A 16,863-nucleotide genomic window follows, 5' to 3' on the forward strand; every position below is an offset into this window, starting at 1 on the left:
TGTATGTCAAAGCTACAGATTCAATAGGATTAAGAACATTTTATTAATTTAATTGTATTTAACTATTTCTGGACACAGGTATAGTTATGTTGACATGTTGAAATTACAGGTCCGGCCTTTATTATTAAACAAAAATAAAAATCTCTAAAACTTGCTTTAGAGGAACCTGTGCACTTAAAGCACAGCTGAAGTAAGACATAATGCAAAGAGTGCAAATACAAAATATATAAATAAGGTACCATTATTTCACATAATGCATGTCCCATATTATCCCATAAAATAAAATAATAAAATAAAAGTGTGAGTGACTAGCAAACAGTGTTGCGCAAGTTACTTCCAAAATGTAATATAATACATATTACTTATTACTCTCTTTTGAAAGTAATAAGTTACATTACAATATTACTGTCTCTGAAATGTAATGAGTTACACTACTTTGTAGTTACTTTTGAGTTACTTTCACCAAAATAACCGCAAAAGAATGGCTAGGTATTTTAAATGCTAAAATGTAGTTTAGTGCAGCTCATTATACATCCAGTAAAGGGCAATGTGGTATAGCATAACAACTGTGTATGCCCTTAAGGCTACTAACAACTTGTATTACACGGCTTAGTTGAATACTCGATTCTGATTGTAAATTCTTAACATGTGACACGTTGTTAATCCAGCAATACAGACCACTGTCAATGACTATAATGAAGGTTGCTAAGGAGGATCAAGAAAGAGAAAGGAAAAGAGGTTAAAAGACGGAGCGCTGGACGTCAGATAAATCACCAGAAGAAGGCAGAGAGGAAGTAAACAATAACAGGACACGGAATGGGCTCTGTAGTGTGTTTAGTATATGGCCGTGTGCAGGCCCGGTTCCAGAACTAAATGACTCAGGGTGCCTCTGAGATTACAGGGGGCGCAGCAGTAGTAGGTTTACATGAGCAATAGTGGCCGGCAACAGCAATGAAAAATAGCATTGATGGTCCCCAATGAACAGATTATGGCATTTGTTATGTTTTGAAACCAAGCAAGTGAGAACATTTCAAGTGAGTTAAAAGTGCAATCCTGAAATATCTCATATAGTCCAAAGTGGACTATGGCAAAGAAAAGCACAAAAGCTTCAGAACTGTACTGATAAAACAAATGAGAACATATTGTAAATCAAGGCACATATTATTTGAACCAGCTCATGGTTTGAAATGGCAAACATTGAAAAGCAAAAGTATTATTAAAACCATTGTAGGCTACTACATCATCACCTTGGTCCCATCATATACTCTGGGAAGAGAATATTTACTGTGCTTGAAAACTCGTACATCATCATGTGAGGTTGACTTTGTGACCTGGGGAACATTTCCGCTGCAACATTAGCTTGTTGATAAGCTTGGGATATGAGATAGTTTTGTAGCCATTCGTGGTGAAGGCATCTGTGCTATTGTATGCATTATGTTTGACCCAACATTTCTACAGGCATGGCAGAATATGACACTATTTCCACATGAATATTCTAGCCACTGTTTATTTTTATACCACGACGAGCTGCAAAATGACAGGCTAACCCCACTGTACAGGCGGGTACTTGTTTAGATATACCTGGGCAGGCTCTGTTTTGCCGTGGTATCCTGGCACCTGCGGGCCGCAGAGGGGCGGCGTAGTTTCGGGCGACGAAGACTGCTGCTCTGGGGGCAAGTCAGGCGGGAGTAAGCTAGTGTCCACAACGGAGGGTAACGTGATGTCCCCATCTGACCTGTTGCTACTGTCTGCAATAGATGCAGTGTTGCTGGCGTTTAGTGATGGTTGCTTTAACCATTTTCGTATAAATGATTATCCACAGATGTGTGTCACTGCTGTGGAAGCACTTTGGAAATGATGCACGCGCAGCGGAGCAGGTCACGCGCACCTGACACAATTTGTTGTTTGCATTTTTCGCTCCGTTCTCTTTTTTGAATAGAGGGTGCATAACATAACTGCCCCGAAGATCCCGACGCGAAGCCTGAAGGGTAAACACACCAGGTTTACTAATCTACCCGCACAATTTGTCTGATGTCCGAATGTCTCGCTATGTTAGTACATTCTTAAAAAACAAAACACCATTTTATTTCGGATTAAAATGTGTTGTAACTGCGTTACTGAGCATTGTAACGGGTAATATATTTCATAAGTAATGCGTTACATTACTTCGTTACAGCAAAAAGTAATATATTACTGTAACTCCGTTACTTTTGTATTGCGTTACACCCAACACTGCTAGCAAATGATGGAGAGGGTGACGGTTATTGTCACATGCTGCAACATGTTGTGCAGCATCCTCTTTTAAGACAAGGCAAGGCAAGTTTATTTATATAGCACCTTTCAACACAAGATAATTCAAAGTGCTTTACAAAAAACGAAAGAGATTAAGAAAATGGCATTTAAAATCAGTCATTAAAAAGAAAAGATAATAAAAGAAACATTAAAAGAAAAAATACATGGATAAAAGTTACAGTGCAGTCTAAGATATGAATAGTTCAATTAAAAGCAGCGGCAAAAAGAAAAGTCTTCAGCCTGGATTTAAAAGTATTCAGAGTTGCAACGGACCTGCAGTTTTCTGGGAGTTTGTTCCAGATATTTGGAGCATAATAACTAAACGCTGCTTTTCCATGTTTAGTTCTGACTCTGGGGACAGAAAGCTGACCAGTCCCTGAAGACCTGAGAGATCTGGATGGTTCATAATTTAGCAGTAGGTCAGAAATGTATTTTGGGCCTAAACCATTCAAAGCTTTATAAACCAGCAGCAGTATTTTGAAATCTATTCTTTGACACAGGAAGCCAGTGTAAAGACTTCAGAACAGGAGTGATGTGATCCACTTTCTTAGTGTTAGTGAGGACTCGAGCAGCAGCGTTCTGAATTAGCTGCAGCTTTCTAATATGTTTTTTAGTGAGACCTGTGAAGACACCATTACAGTAGTCCAGTCTACTGAAGATAAAAGCATGGACAAGTGTTTCCAAATCCTGCTGTGACATTAGTCTTTTAATCCTAGATATGTTCTTTAGGTGATAGTAGGCTGATTTAGTAACTGTTTTAATGTGACTGTTGAAACTCAGGTCAGAGTCCATGACTACACCTAGATTTCTGTCTTTATCTGTTGTTTTGAACATTGCAGACTGAAGCTCAGTTTTATCTTTGTTTAATTGGAGAAAGTTCTGACACATCCAGTCATTGATTTGTTCAATGCACTTACTCAGTGTTTGAATTGGAGCATAGTCTCCTGGTGAAATTGTTACGTAAATGTGTGTGTCATCTGCATAGCTATGGTAACTTATTTTGTTGTTCTTCATTATCTGAGCCAGTGGTAGCATGTAGATGTTAAAGAGAAGAGGCCCCAAGATGGAGCCTTAAGGAACCCCACATGTCATATTTGTCAACTCAGATGTGTATTTACCTATAGAAAGAAAGTTGTTTCTGTCCTTTAAGTAGGATTCAAACCAATTTAGAACTGTTTCCGAAAGTCCCACCCAGTTTTCCAGTCGGTCTAGTAATATGCTGTGGTCAACAGTGTCAAACGCAGCACTGAGATCTAATAATACTAACACTGAAGTTCTGCCGCTGTCTGTGTTTAAGTGGATGTCATTAAAGACCTTTACAAGAGCAGTCTCAGTGCTGTGGTTTGGACGAAAGTCTGACTGGAACACATCGAAACAACTATTTAAATGCAAGAAATTACTCAACTGTTGAAAAACAACTTTTTCAATGATTTTACCTAGAAATGGCAGGTTTGATATGAGCCTGTAATTGTTCATTACTGAAGCATCTAGATTATTCTTTTTTAACAGCGGTTTAATGACTGCAGTTTTCAGGGCCTGTGGAAAAATACCTGAGTGAAGAGATTTGTTTACTATATGAAGTAGATCTGAGGCAAGGCAAAACATCTTTGAAAAATCCTGTTGGAATAATATCAAGGCAGCAAGAGGAGGATTTCAGAAGTTGAATAATGTCCTCTAGGTTTTTATCATTAATCTGATGGAATTGTGTCATGATGTCTGAATTGATATTAGGTGGACATAGGGACAACACATTTGCTGTACCTGATGCAGAGGCACTGACTGCTTGTCTGATTTTCTGAATTTTGTCAATGAAGAAGAAGGCAAAATCATTGCATGCCCTGGTGGATAGAAATTCAGAGGCTACTGACACTGGGGGGTTAGTTAGTTAGTTAGTCTGTCGACGGTAGCAAACAAGGCACGTGCATTGTTTTTGTTTTTGGTAATGATGTCAGAGAAGAAAGACTGTCGTGCGTTTTTCAATTCTAAATTCTAAAAGCCAAGTCTCTCTTTATAGATTTCAAAGTGAACCTGGAGATTTGTTTTTCGCCACCTACGTTCAGCTTTTCGACACTCTCTTTTTTCTGCTCTCACGATCATGGCCTTTCTCCATGGAGATATTTTCTTCCCAGTCACTTCCTTTACCTTAGTTGGAGCAATGGCATCTATAACATTTTTAATTTTTGAATTAAAGTGATCTACTAGCTCATTTACTGAGATGTTAGCAGGGGCAAGTGTGGAAGAAAAATTCTGAGTAAACATTTCCCTAGTATTTTCAGTTAAATATCGCTTTGTGGTTACCTCTTTTTGAACATTTTTGTAAACAGAAATAGAGCTCTCAAATAACACACAGGAATGATCAGAGAGTGCAACATCAGTCACCACAATCTTAGAGATATTCAGAACCTTTGAGATAATTAAGTCCAGAGTGTGCCCCTTATTGTGCGTGGGCTCCGTCACATGCTGAGTCAGTCCATAGTTATCAAGAACACAAAACAGTTCTTTGGCCCCTCTGTCCTGGGGGTTGTCAACATGGATGTTAAAATCACCAACAATGACTAGATGATCAAAGTCAATACACACTATAGACAGCAGTTCAGTAAAGTCATCAAAAAAGCTTGCACAGTATTTGGGTGGTCGATAGATATTTAGGAACAGAGCTCGAGAGGAGCATTTCAGCTGAAGGGCCACATATTCAAAAGAAGAAAAGTTCCCATAAGATGTCTTCCTGCATTGAATGGAATCATTGAACAAAATAGCAACTCCACCCCCTTTCTTATGCATTCTTTCCTGACTCATAAAACTAAAGTTGGGAGGGGTTGATTCGATAAGAACAGCTGCACTGTTATTTTGTTCAATCCAAGTTTCCGTTAAAAACATAAAATCAAGATTGTGCTCAGTGATAAAATCATTGATTAAAAAGGTTTTTCCTGCCAGAGACCTGACATTTAATAAAGCTAGTTTAAGTTTGTTAGATACACTATCAGTAAGATGTTTTGTGACAAGCTGTGGCTGACATGGAATCACTGCTAAATTTGATAAACTCACACAAACGTTTGAGCACTTCCTGTTTCTAAGCTGATTCACCGCACTTAATCTATTACCTATCAACACAGATATCGGCAAAGCTACTGGCAGGCAGGGCCCCGGCATGTCCTGGAAAGAGTTAAGAGTGCCATACGACCTTGAGCCTGGACCCAGCACATATCAGTAAGAGTTTGTTGCGTTTTGTACACACACATCCTTATCAGGCTTCGGAGACTGCAGATGCTTTCTTGAAGGGAGGGGAGGTGGTTGACGTAGGCACGGTGATGGAGACGGGGGAGATGGTGCGGGGGTAGAGGACATTCTGCCAGGGGGGGAGGTGGTTGACGTAGGCACGGTGATGAAGACGGGGGAGATGGTGCGCTTTTGGTGGCCGTCGCTGAGGAGCGGGGGTAAAGGACATGCTGCCAACCCTGCGTATCACCTTAGTTTGGTCTTTGAACTCCAGGAAGGAATCGGTGCCAACCCTCTGTATCTCCTTTGTGTGTTCAGCGATCTCCAGGAGGGTGGGCAAGGGTGAAAGGGTGAACGGAGAGTAGAGAGAGCTGTGGGGTGAAGGAAGAGTATCCTCAGAGGTGATAGGGGGGGTGAAGGGCGGTGGAGACTCCTCCATTTGTCTCCCATAATCAAGATATTCCTCAGGCGGGTGCAGTGATAGATTTTCAAGGTTTTCTGAGTGATGTGTTGTGTCTTTCTCTTGTTTTGATTCCTCTTGTTGCTTGTCCTTGGCAAAGGGAACAGATTGATGACGTAGGCAGCTGAATACGTTAGAGATAAACAATTTCACTCCTGATTTGTTCAGACAAACTCCATTTGCCTTAAAAATATGTCTGCGGTCCCAGAAAAAGTTAAAGTTGTAAATAAAATTGACAGAATGGTCAATACAGACAGTTGAAAGCCAGGTGTTCAGTGCAAACAATCTGCTGAATCTCTTCACTCCTCTTCTGACTGGCGGTAGAGGGCCACTGATGAACACCTCTGCATTTAGAGAGCTGGCAGTTTCCAACAGACATTTAAAGTCTTTTTTCAGCACTTCTGACTGTTGTTTCACAACATCATTTGTTCCAATGTGCAGTACCACATTCTTCACAGTGGGATGTTCAGCCCCAATATGCAGGATCTTCTCAGCCAAGTCAGAGACCATATCCTTGGGAAAACAGAGTACTTTGGTGTTGTTCTTACTACACAGACTGTTTACATCTCTTACAGCAGAGTCATCCACAATCAGAGTTTCAGGCCCAGTCGTTAGCTTTCCCTCTAGCCTTTTACTTTTGGAGTAGCTATTGGTCCTTACCCTGCTGTGTGAAGAGGACGGGTTATCCAGGTCATCAAAAAGAGATCTCCGGTTCTCGGTCAGCGGAGTGCTCTTCCTGGGTGATAACAATGCAGGCCAGCCGGTCGCATCACAGATTTCAGAGCGCTGGGCTCTGCCTGTTGTTCGTCCTCCCAAATCCCATGGAAATGATTTACTCTTCGGCCTTGCACCCAGAGAGTTCGAGAGAGGACTACCACTTGTAGATTTATTACCCGGTACACAGCCCTCCTGTTCCTTGGAATCCTTGTAGCTGCTAACTAGCTTTGAGTTAGCATGCCTTTGTCCATTATTTTGCAACACTGGTAAAGTGGTATCTGTTATGGAAATAATTATCATAGACGCCAATTTGTAACATACAGGACAAACCTTGATGTCTGTTTACCTTCTTTAAGGACACAGGCTGCTTAGCCAATAATGTTATTGTTCCCATTCTGTGACCGGTCAATACTGGGTCACAGATGGTCTGTGTTGTGGGTACACTGGGACACTTCCTTCTCTGTATTTGTGGACTCCAAGGTGAAATCTTCGAGGTCATAAGTGTCCGACGCAGGTAGCTCAGTGTTCCCACACTGTTTAGGCTATCTTCTCAAATATGTTGTTTACTCTCTGCGAAACCAGTTAGATGGGCTGGCAAGAGAGAGGCTCTCCAGAATTGACGTGGCAACTCTACCGTGAAGTCAGAACCTCTGACTCTTGGACTTGTGATGTGAATCCTCCGGCCGTAACTCCAAATAAACCATCATGTGTTTGACATCAAAGCTACTGCTCCTACCGTGTCTCCTTCCTGAGTCGGTGACTCCGGCTGCATAGCTACACAGAAGTTTCCTCTACAAATTGGCGTTGTCGGCAGGATGCCAACAGATCTTCAGATTCTGGTAAGTGTGATTTTCAAATCTACTTTGAACATTGCCTTATCAGAATCTGTGATTGACGGTATCCTAAAATTACCTGTGAAACTGAGCGGCTGCGTTTCCTTTTGGTTAATGAACATTTGGGGATAGTTAAACCCAGGGAATCAGTGTCTGGGGACTCAGTCCTGGCTGATTTCCTCTGTGTGTGCTGCTCGGGACGGAAGTGCCATACAGGCATGCACAGCTCATGTTTAAAGAGACCTTAAAGAAAGGGCATCAGTGAGGTGGAGCTTCTGTGTGAATTGAAAGCAATGCAAAAGATTTGTACTGGACAAATCGCCGGATTTTGAGGGTCTTAGCGGCCAAACATAGCAGTTGAAAATAAGCAGCCAGAGATATTTACTGCTATCACCTCTCTGTAAAAACACGGCTCCAGCTGCAGCCTTGTGTGTGTGTGTAAAACCTCCCTGCGTGTGTGTGGGGCTGGAGCAGTGCAGGCTGAGAGGGAGAAAGTCACAGCTTATTGCCTATAGGCTTTAACTCACGGCACCACCGTCCTTCAAACGGGACGGTCTAAAAGCACTCGTTGTTTAGGACCGCTTTTCTCATGGTTAGACGGGCCAGCGCGAAGTGCGTGCACTCCCGATGCGCCACGGCTCTCTGGAGCAGGTGGCGGTCAGGAGTGCATACATAAAATTATAGGCTAATTGATCAGAGGTGTGTAGTGGCAAGCAAGCATAGGCAAACTGTGTTTCACCTTGAGGTGAACTCGATAGCAAGTGTCCCTTAGCAAAAAAATCTATAGAATACTATAGAAAGATCTATGGACGAATTCTATAGAAATGTTCTGTAGAATACTACAGGATTTTTGCGGACATAGTATAGAAATGTAAATATAGATTCTGGGAAATAATCTATAGAATACTATAGAAAGATCTATGGACGAATTCTATAGAAATGTTCTGTAGAATACTACAGGATTTTTGCGGATATACTATAGAAATGTTACTATAGATTCTGGGAAATAATCTATAGAATATAGTACTATAGAAAATATATACTGTGTAGATGGTTTTTTTGTAGAAAATAATCTATAGAATCCTATAGAAAAACCCATGGATGCTTTCTATAGAAGTGTTCTGTAGAATACCATTCTGTAGAAAACTATAGAATTAGTGACCTATATTCTATAGAATCTGTGGATATTTCTATAGAACTTCTTTGAGGAATACTATAGCATTTTTGCAGATATTCTATAGAATTTACCTATGGATTTTACTATAGATTCTGCAAAAATAATCTATAGAACAATCTATTGATGTTTCTATAGAATTTCTGTAGAATATACTGCAGGATAGTGGCAAATATTCTATAGAATTCACCTATGGATTCTACTATAGATTCCACCAAATAATCTATAGAATCATATATTGCTATTGTTTTCTATAAAATTGTTCTGCAGAACAGTACAGGATTGGTGTAGAAATTCTATAGAATTAACCTATAGATTTTCCTATAGATTCCATAAATAATCTATAGAAAATCCATGGATGTTTTCTATATAACTGCTCTGTACTCTATAGAATAAGCTCTACAATATGAATGGACAATACAGAATCTTCTATAGCTAACACCACATGTGTTGTGACATTATATAGAATATTGAATTATATAGCAATGCCTGATATTGAGTCACATACAGCTATATATTTGATACATGTTTTAGAGAATGCCCCACAGTAATTATGTGTTACATGCCATATAATAGACTGAAAAACAGAGTAGAGTACTGCAGACTCCAATGAGTTGTTTGTAACAGACTCACACTAACAATAGCTATTGTTATGTCGCTTAGCTTTAATCTCCAGTTGTAACAGATAATTAGTTCAGTGTTTCCCACAGATATGAAATATACTTGGGCGGGTGGTGGCAAGGGGGGGTGCGCGAAAAAAAAAAAAAGTTTTAACAACATTATTTATTGACTTTTCATTCCGGTATAATCATTTTGCGCAAAGATGGCACTGTTTGTCAGAGCACTTCATCCTTCTGGGATTTCATGAAGAACAGCTCCAACGCCTGTGTGTATGGGAATGCCTCTGGTGCTGGTCCATTAACTGCCAGTGTTTCCCACAGATCTGAAATATACTTTGGGGGGGTGGTGGTAGCGGGGGGAGTTGAGGTGACGTGCAACAACATTAACCTTTCTGTTGGTCGCTTGTTAGCAGACCCTTCACGCGATGGCAGAGCGAACAGGTACAGGCAGGGTCCATAATGATAGCCCTATAGTTTAAATCTACTACCCACACATGAACATATGGAAATGGGTTACTATTTTAAAAAATAAATGTATTTATTAATGTATTTAGGAACCTATCCATGTGATTTTTAGTGGGGGTCGACCTCAAATCCTCTAGGGGGGTCTAGGGGCATGCCCCCCCGGTAAGATTTTATTTTTTATTTTGGAGTTAAATGCATCAATCTGGTGCATTTTGAGGGGAAAATAAAGAGACTAGATCTATGGAAACACCTATATTTAACAGAACTGTATGCATTTCAATAATCATAAAATCAAGGCCATAACCAATAACATACCATTTCCAATATGAAAAAAACACTGAAACTTGTTTATTAATTTAGTTTTGGTTCATTTATAGTTGTGAGTGTGTCTGTGCTCCTGAATCAGCCTCTCCTGTCTCCCTCCTCTCCCCCCTCTCCATCCTCTCCCCCCCTGCTCCTCTTTGAGGCAGCAGCAAAGACTAGTTTTCTCTCAACAAGTTTTAAAAGTGTATCTTACCTTTTTTCACCTAGTTAACTTTTTATTTATTTATTCATGCATATTTTACTAATCACATTACATTTCATTTAGCTGACGCTTTTATCCAAAGTGACTTATAATGACCGATTACAGGGACATTCTCCCTGGAGTAACTAAGGGCTAAGTGCCTTACTCAAGGGCACACTAGTGGTGGTGTTCCTGGCGGGATTTGAACTCACAGCCTTCCGATCTTCAGCCCACCTCACTATCCATTAGACCAATCACTACCCTCTCAAATGGAAATATGTGTTTACATAAATGGTGACCACACCGTTTGAGACCCACTGAGAACTTAGACTAAGTTAACTATCTAAACACTCAGAGAGTCCTTTACCTCACCTGAGCTGAGGTTATCCCGAGCTTGAATGACACACAGAGACCAATCAAGGGCTTTGATTTATGATCTGTATGACAATGACCATGTCAGCAGGCCACATCATGTGGACAGCCAGTCACCCTGTGTGAGGCAGGCCACTTAACAGGCCAGAAGGAGGCGAGATCAGAGCAAGGGAGCGAGGGATCATTGTCTACAAGTTAATCGATCGCAGATGGCGTCGTGGTCGAATAAAAAAAATATATATAAAAAAAAAATTTATAAAAAAAATAAAAATAAAATAAATGGGTCGCGAAATATACTTGGGCGGCCGTTAATATACCTGGGCGGCCCGCCCAAGTATAGTCTATGTGTGGGAAACCCTGTAGTTACATAACAAAAGTGATCAACGTATACATACAGATGCAGTCACAGAAATTCTGGAGCATTTACATCAGAATACAATAAAAATTGTGAAGCATGGCAGTGAGTAAAATATGTTACTATCCAAGCAAATATAAAGTACCTTAAATAAGCATGTGTGTTAAAAGTACTAAGATTAGAGCATACAAACTGAGCATAAATGTAATAGAACATTGGGCTATATACATTTATTATTTATATTTATTTATTATATCCCAATATACAAGGTTTAATATAATATTGTTATGCCGGTAAGCTACTTTTTCGCAAGTTATGCGAATTTGGGCCAAGAGACCTTCTGGGATAATGAAATGAATGATGAATCTGTACTCTATTGGCTGGCGTCTGGAGGTGTTGCCACTTTCCTCGCCGAGACCACTTTGGCAGCCCCATTCAGTTTCTGGCGGATGGCCAGCCGTACCTCCATGTCCGTCTTGGTGGCGAAGATTTGTTTTGCTGCCGCTATAACAGAATAATATATTGAAATTTGCATTAAAGCCATTCACCAAAGAATATTGATTCATGAAGGTAATAAATCAATCAATTTTTTGTTAATGCAATGGTTAATATAAATAGTAATTTAATCAGTACATGTATTCATATTATAATAGATGGTCGATGTATGACTATATATTACTACACAGAAACTCTACAAATAGTTCACTTAATTCCCAGCATCACAACATTGTTTTCCACTACACTACAAAATATGTATAACTACCATGTACTTGGAAGATTTCAACTTGCACATGATTTCAATATAAATCTACTTTATTTGCCAAGTTGCATCATACTCCCACCTAACACACTACGTATATATGACGTAGTGGTTAGGTACCGTTTAGGTAATGTCTTGAAAATACGTAGTATTTACATAGTACATGTTTATGCACGTACTTCAGCAACGTTAGGCCAACTACGTAGTTATATTACGTTGTGAATACGTAACAAGGACACGTAGATGTTTATTTGGTGATCTGGGATTTGTTTTTGTACATATTAGTTAATTTTAACGTTATTTAATTAATGCATAGAAGCAATTTTCTCCATAGAACAAAATTATTAGTTTTTGTATGTGTATGTGAAAATTGTGTGAAAACTAGAATACATTTTACTAAAGTAAACTGAACAAGTGTGCACACTGCACACAATGTATAGAGCAGTTGCATGGCGGTTTGGCAGTTGGAATCTTTGGTACGATCTTTGTTCAGATTTTGCGCTTTTACAGCGGGAACTACGACATGTCTTGATAAAATATGACATGTTTCTTTAATAGTCATAGAACATGGAGGATATGTGAAGCAAAGTTTAGCACAAAGTAGAAACAAACATTTGCAGGGGAAGCCGAAAGGTCATGAGAAAGTGCCCATTTGGTAATTTCACTACGTAGTAAAAAAACGTATCTGGCAGTCCAGAAATTCTACTAAACCACTACGTTGTAACTACGTAGTTAATACGTACATTTGTTAGCTGGGACTATTGCTACATATCAACAAATCTTACCAATTATTTCAGCAACCTCTTCTTGTGGAATGCTGTCCTTCCTCTTGCCAGCATCAGACTCCTTACTGGCCTTGTAGCCAGTAAGTGAGTGCTTGGCCATGTACTCTGTGCAATACAGGCCATGGAGGAGGTCATTGATGAATTTCTGCAGCGAGGTGGTCGAACATCGCCTAATCTGCCACTTTGCTATTGGGAACTGCAATGAAATCCAACAGCATAATATTGTATTTTATTAATTGACTGTGACAAGTAACAAATAATAATAATAATAAAAAAAAATATATATAATAATAATGTACCATCTAATATCCACACAGACTGAAGCAGGTATTACAATTGATGATATTGGAGTTTGCAATCGGAATTTATGCTGCTATAGGTTACAGTAGGTGGATGATATTGGAATTTCAACGTATATTATAATGGTGATGGCGAAATGGATCTTTAGGCCACCATTTTGCACAATCTCCAGGCCAATTAAGAGATCTGGAATAATGAAATTAATGATTAAACAATTCTCTACTCTTTTGAATTGATCTGCTGCTGACGGTACCAACCACTTCGCCACGGAGGCTCAATTTTGATATAATTAAAATTGAATATACAAATTGACACAGGCACTGCACCATGACACTAGTCCAGCTGATGGGTTTGGAAGTAATACATCTGGAATTCTCTTCCTACTTAGCGGAAACATCAAATTGAAAAGATAATTCCTTACCTTTTTTGCTGATGGGGAACCAGCAACCGATGCATCTCCATCATCTCCATCTCTGTAAGGCACGCAAGGTAATAACTAATTAACTTCACATCCCAATAGTATGCAGTGTTTGTTAGAAAAATGTGCTCAACCCTTTTGGCGCTAATTTTATATTTTTTGTGCATTGCTCAGCGCTGGATATTTCATATATGTATTTCAAATAATATGTATTTCATATATGTATATATTTAGTTCATATATATATATATATATTTGATATATATATATTCCATTCATATATGTAGGCCACGAGTGCATTAAGGTCAAACGTCGACTAGTCGTCTGCCGCGCCGAAAGAGTTAAACAGAAAAAGCTGGTTTGTTGTAAATAATTAAACACTGCATGGCCCAGAGACATGTACAACCAAAATCCAGTGTGTACTAGAATCGTTACAATTATAACAGAAGCCCAAAAGACAGTAATAATTATTCATAAAAAATGTAAAACTCATTAATTTACCTCAGTGTACTTGACTCTCGATTGAAGGGACTTGGAGGTGTCCTCATGGGCATTGTCATATCTGGCAGCTTTGGAGCTGGCGTGTGACATAGCAGCTCCAATTTGGCAACAACATCTCCAGCGACTGGAAATATTAATTGGCACATTTCAGACATGGGTTCGAAGTACATATTTTTTCTAATGTAAACTTAAAACATATTCATAAACATTTTATATATAAAGGTTTTGGAACACAACAGCATTCAGTTTTCATGCATTAGCAGAAATAATGCAAATCACCCATCCTCCATGTTTTGGACTGCTACTGCGATCAGACCCGCCAGACTGTCTTCCCCCCAATGTAATAAAACAATTATTTGTAATGCTGAATAAGTGAAATTGAACACTTACTTTTGTTCATTCTCAATGACGCCAGCAATGTAGCTTTCTCCTCCTCAAGGATGTCTATTTGTTGTTGAAGTAGTTTGCATTTGCGGCATTCCTGGTCGGGATGCGAACATGCGGCTTCGGGCGGTCCACTGTTGTCGTGGCTGTGTGAATACTTTTCCTGCAAATAAATATTTATTAATTATTTAAAACTAGGTGATGTTTCTTTTTGCCCATGGCATGACACAATTTTGGGTAGACATACTTACATAAATACATACACACCTACATACATAAGCAAAGTACAAATAAAGGTACCAGAAATGTTGGTGTTTAATGGTGTATATAACCAAATATAATGGTGTCAAACGGCACAAAAGTTATACTTCTTCTATATGTGTTACCATTACACCCTGCAATACCACTACGCTGACAACAATGTAGCCATATGCACGAGTATCAGAATTTCAAAAACCACTAGTCCTGCTGGCGAGTTGTAAATTATCTTGAAGTTCTACCCTTGTAAATAGATATTGTATATATGTTTTTTTATTTATTGGACCGCGGACATAAAATGATAATACATAGTACATAACATAAACAATAGTGAGTTGCATGCTTACTATTGTATTGAGAGTACACTCCACTTAGTTGAGCTTATATATATATATATATATATATATATATATATTTACCTTCAGCTGTTCCAATACCGATGATGTCATGCTGCTCATTGTCTTCTTCTTCTTGGCAGCGTTTGAAGGTGGTTTGGGAAGGGATGGTTCTTCCTATAACATAGAAATAAATGTATTGCCTTATATATATGCAACTTGTCATGGCTGATGAATATAAGTTATAAATAGTGAATATAATGTAATATGGTGAAATGTTGCTAACTGATTTCCTCAAAAGCTAGACACTATATTAACTGTATCTCACTTCCACAATTTAATTAAACAGGCCAGCATATATGCATGGTACGTTAGATGAAACCCAGCCACCATGGCAGTAACCATCACTCCTAAAACTAGGATGCAATTATAAATTATATATAAACACGTTTATTAAACTGCCATATACTGCATATGACTTACAGTATGATGCAGACAAACACAAACCACCAAATCTAAAATGGAGAAATGTAAACAAATTAAATTACATCATGGTCTTCGATGTCCGAGAGCTTCCTCTTCGGTTCTCTCTTCCCTCGGCCCAGTTCCGGTGACTGCAGCTCTGCACTGCCTAACCGCACAAACTCGTCCCTGTGCCGCAGAAGCTGCTTACGTTGAGCTGAAAAGAACAATAATAATATAATATATACAGGAGTGCCTATATATGTACATACATCGATCCCGGTAGTCTGAGAATATAGACATTGCAGTCTAACTGGGACCCTCAGGGTGCTTACAAATATCAATGTTTCTCACCGGCTAGCACACACACTTTTTGTCCAACATTTGTTTCTTCTAATTATTAATTACCACAAAATGTACTGGACAATTTACTCCATTCCCCGTATACTACACACGCAGCCTCATCTATAGCAAGCTTTATATGATTATAGATCTAGTCCATTCCATTCTATTGTGGCGCCTCGTTTATTTAGTCTTAAGTCAATTAAGACAGTTACATGTAGGTAAATTCTTGCACAATACTTCAATATTACTTGTTGACTGCTTATTTGTGTAATGCAGCAGTCGGACCACACACTAATTAGATTTTTTGGAATTAGCTAAAGTTATTTGGCAAAACAAGTGCCCCCCCTAAAAATGCCAAATAACTTTTTCCAGACACGCAAGATATGTGGGACTTTTGGTTCCATGATTCAGAGCAGAGATTGATCTCAAAAGATTCAGAGCAGATTCAGATTGATCTCAAAAGTGTGAGTAATTTCCGATATTATAAAGCTCATATACTATTTCCAATATGATTTCATAAAAACGAAGCTATGAGTGAGGATACATTATTTAGACATAGCTCTATTAAAACATCTATAGATAGATATATATTTATTGTGTGGATTCTGCTTACCTGCAAACTTGACCACCTTAGCCAGCGACAATTGGATATCGCTCCCCTCCACTCCGCCTTTGGGCCACGCCACTTTAACAACAGTTTCATTCTCCGACACGGATTCCATTGTCAAAGACGAAGGCTCTTGGATCCACGAAACCTTGCCGATGTCAACCGCATTCTCATTAAAAAAGTCAAAGAGAGCGAAACCCATTTTGTTTGCCATCTATATCTATTCCACAACTAGTTCTTGAATCTTGGTAAAGCTGATACAACATACAAATAGAAAAATCAGTGATAATGCGTTCAACTTCAAAATAAATATATCTCCACTCTCCAGCGATCAAAAATCCCGCTAATATACTGCATTGAACTCTGGGTACGAGGTTTCGAATTGTCCAATCACATTTAGGGTAAGTCCCGATCCACTTCTGCCGGATAAGAGCTACGCGCTCATTGGATGATCCACGGGATGACGTAATTCCATTTCCGGTTCATTGAGTGTGTGCTTGTAAACTTCCAGTCTACGTTAGAGCGGGAGACGCATACAAGGACTTCTCAGCAGACATCGCACCACGAAAAAAAAAACGAATGGCTCACTACTCAACTCAACGACTAACACTCTTTCAGAGGATATGTTGGAAATGCACACATCATATATATTTTTTGCACTTACTTTCTGGATATTGTACATCTGTTCATCTGTTATAT

The 16,863-nt window shown here is 39.1% G+C and overlaps 1 protein-coding gene across 1 annotated transcript; it reads right to left on the bottom strand.

Moving 5' to 3' along the window:
- Positions 1 to 11,192: 11,192 nt before the first annotated feature.
- On the bottom strand, positions 11,193 to 16,537 carry LOC117537761 (BEN domain-containing protein 6-like). Its single transcript, XM_034203100.1, has 8 exons — positions 16,171 to 16,537; positions 15,299 to 15,429; positions 14,835 to 14,927; positions 14,164 to 14,320; positions 13,774 to 13,897; positions 13,276 to 13,327; positions 12,555 to 12,750; positions 11,193 to 11,513 (listed from the first exon to the last, which is right to left on the bottom strand). Exons 1-8 carry the CDS (start codon positions 16,376 to 16,378, stop codon positions 11,383 to 11,385), a joined length of 1,092 nt encoding a protein of 363 aa, XP_034058991.1. The 5' UTR covers positions 16,379 to 16,537; the 3' UTR covers positions 11,193 to 11,382.
- Between the last annotated feature and the right edge of the window lie 326 nt (positions 16,538 to 16,863).

This window comes from Gymnodraco acuticeps, unplaced genomic scaffold (assembly GCF_902827175.1).
Source record: "Gymnodraco acuticeps unplaced genomic scaffold, fGymAcu1.1, whole genome shotgun sequence".
In the NCBI taxonomy this organism is placed as follows: domain Eukaryota; kingdom Metazoa; phylum Chordata; class Actinopteri; order Perciformes; family Bathydraconidae; genus Gymnodraco; species Gymnodraco acuticeps.

Coding starts and splice junctions, on each gene's coding strand:
- LOC117537761 (XM_034203100.1), bottom strand. CDS start 16,378: ATGGCAAACAAAATGGGTTTCGCTCTCTTTGACTTTTTTAATGAGAAT. Junction 15,430..16,170: donor TAAGGTGGTCAAGTTTGCAG/GTAAGCAGAATC, acceptor TGTTCTTTTCAG/CTCAACGTAAGCAGCTTCTG. Junction 14,321..14,834: donor CGGTATTGGAACAGCTGAAG/GTAAATATATAT, acceptor ATTTATTTGCAG/GAAAAGTATTCACACAGCCA.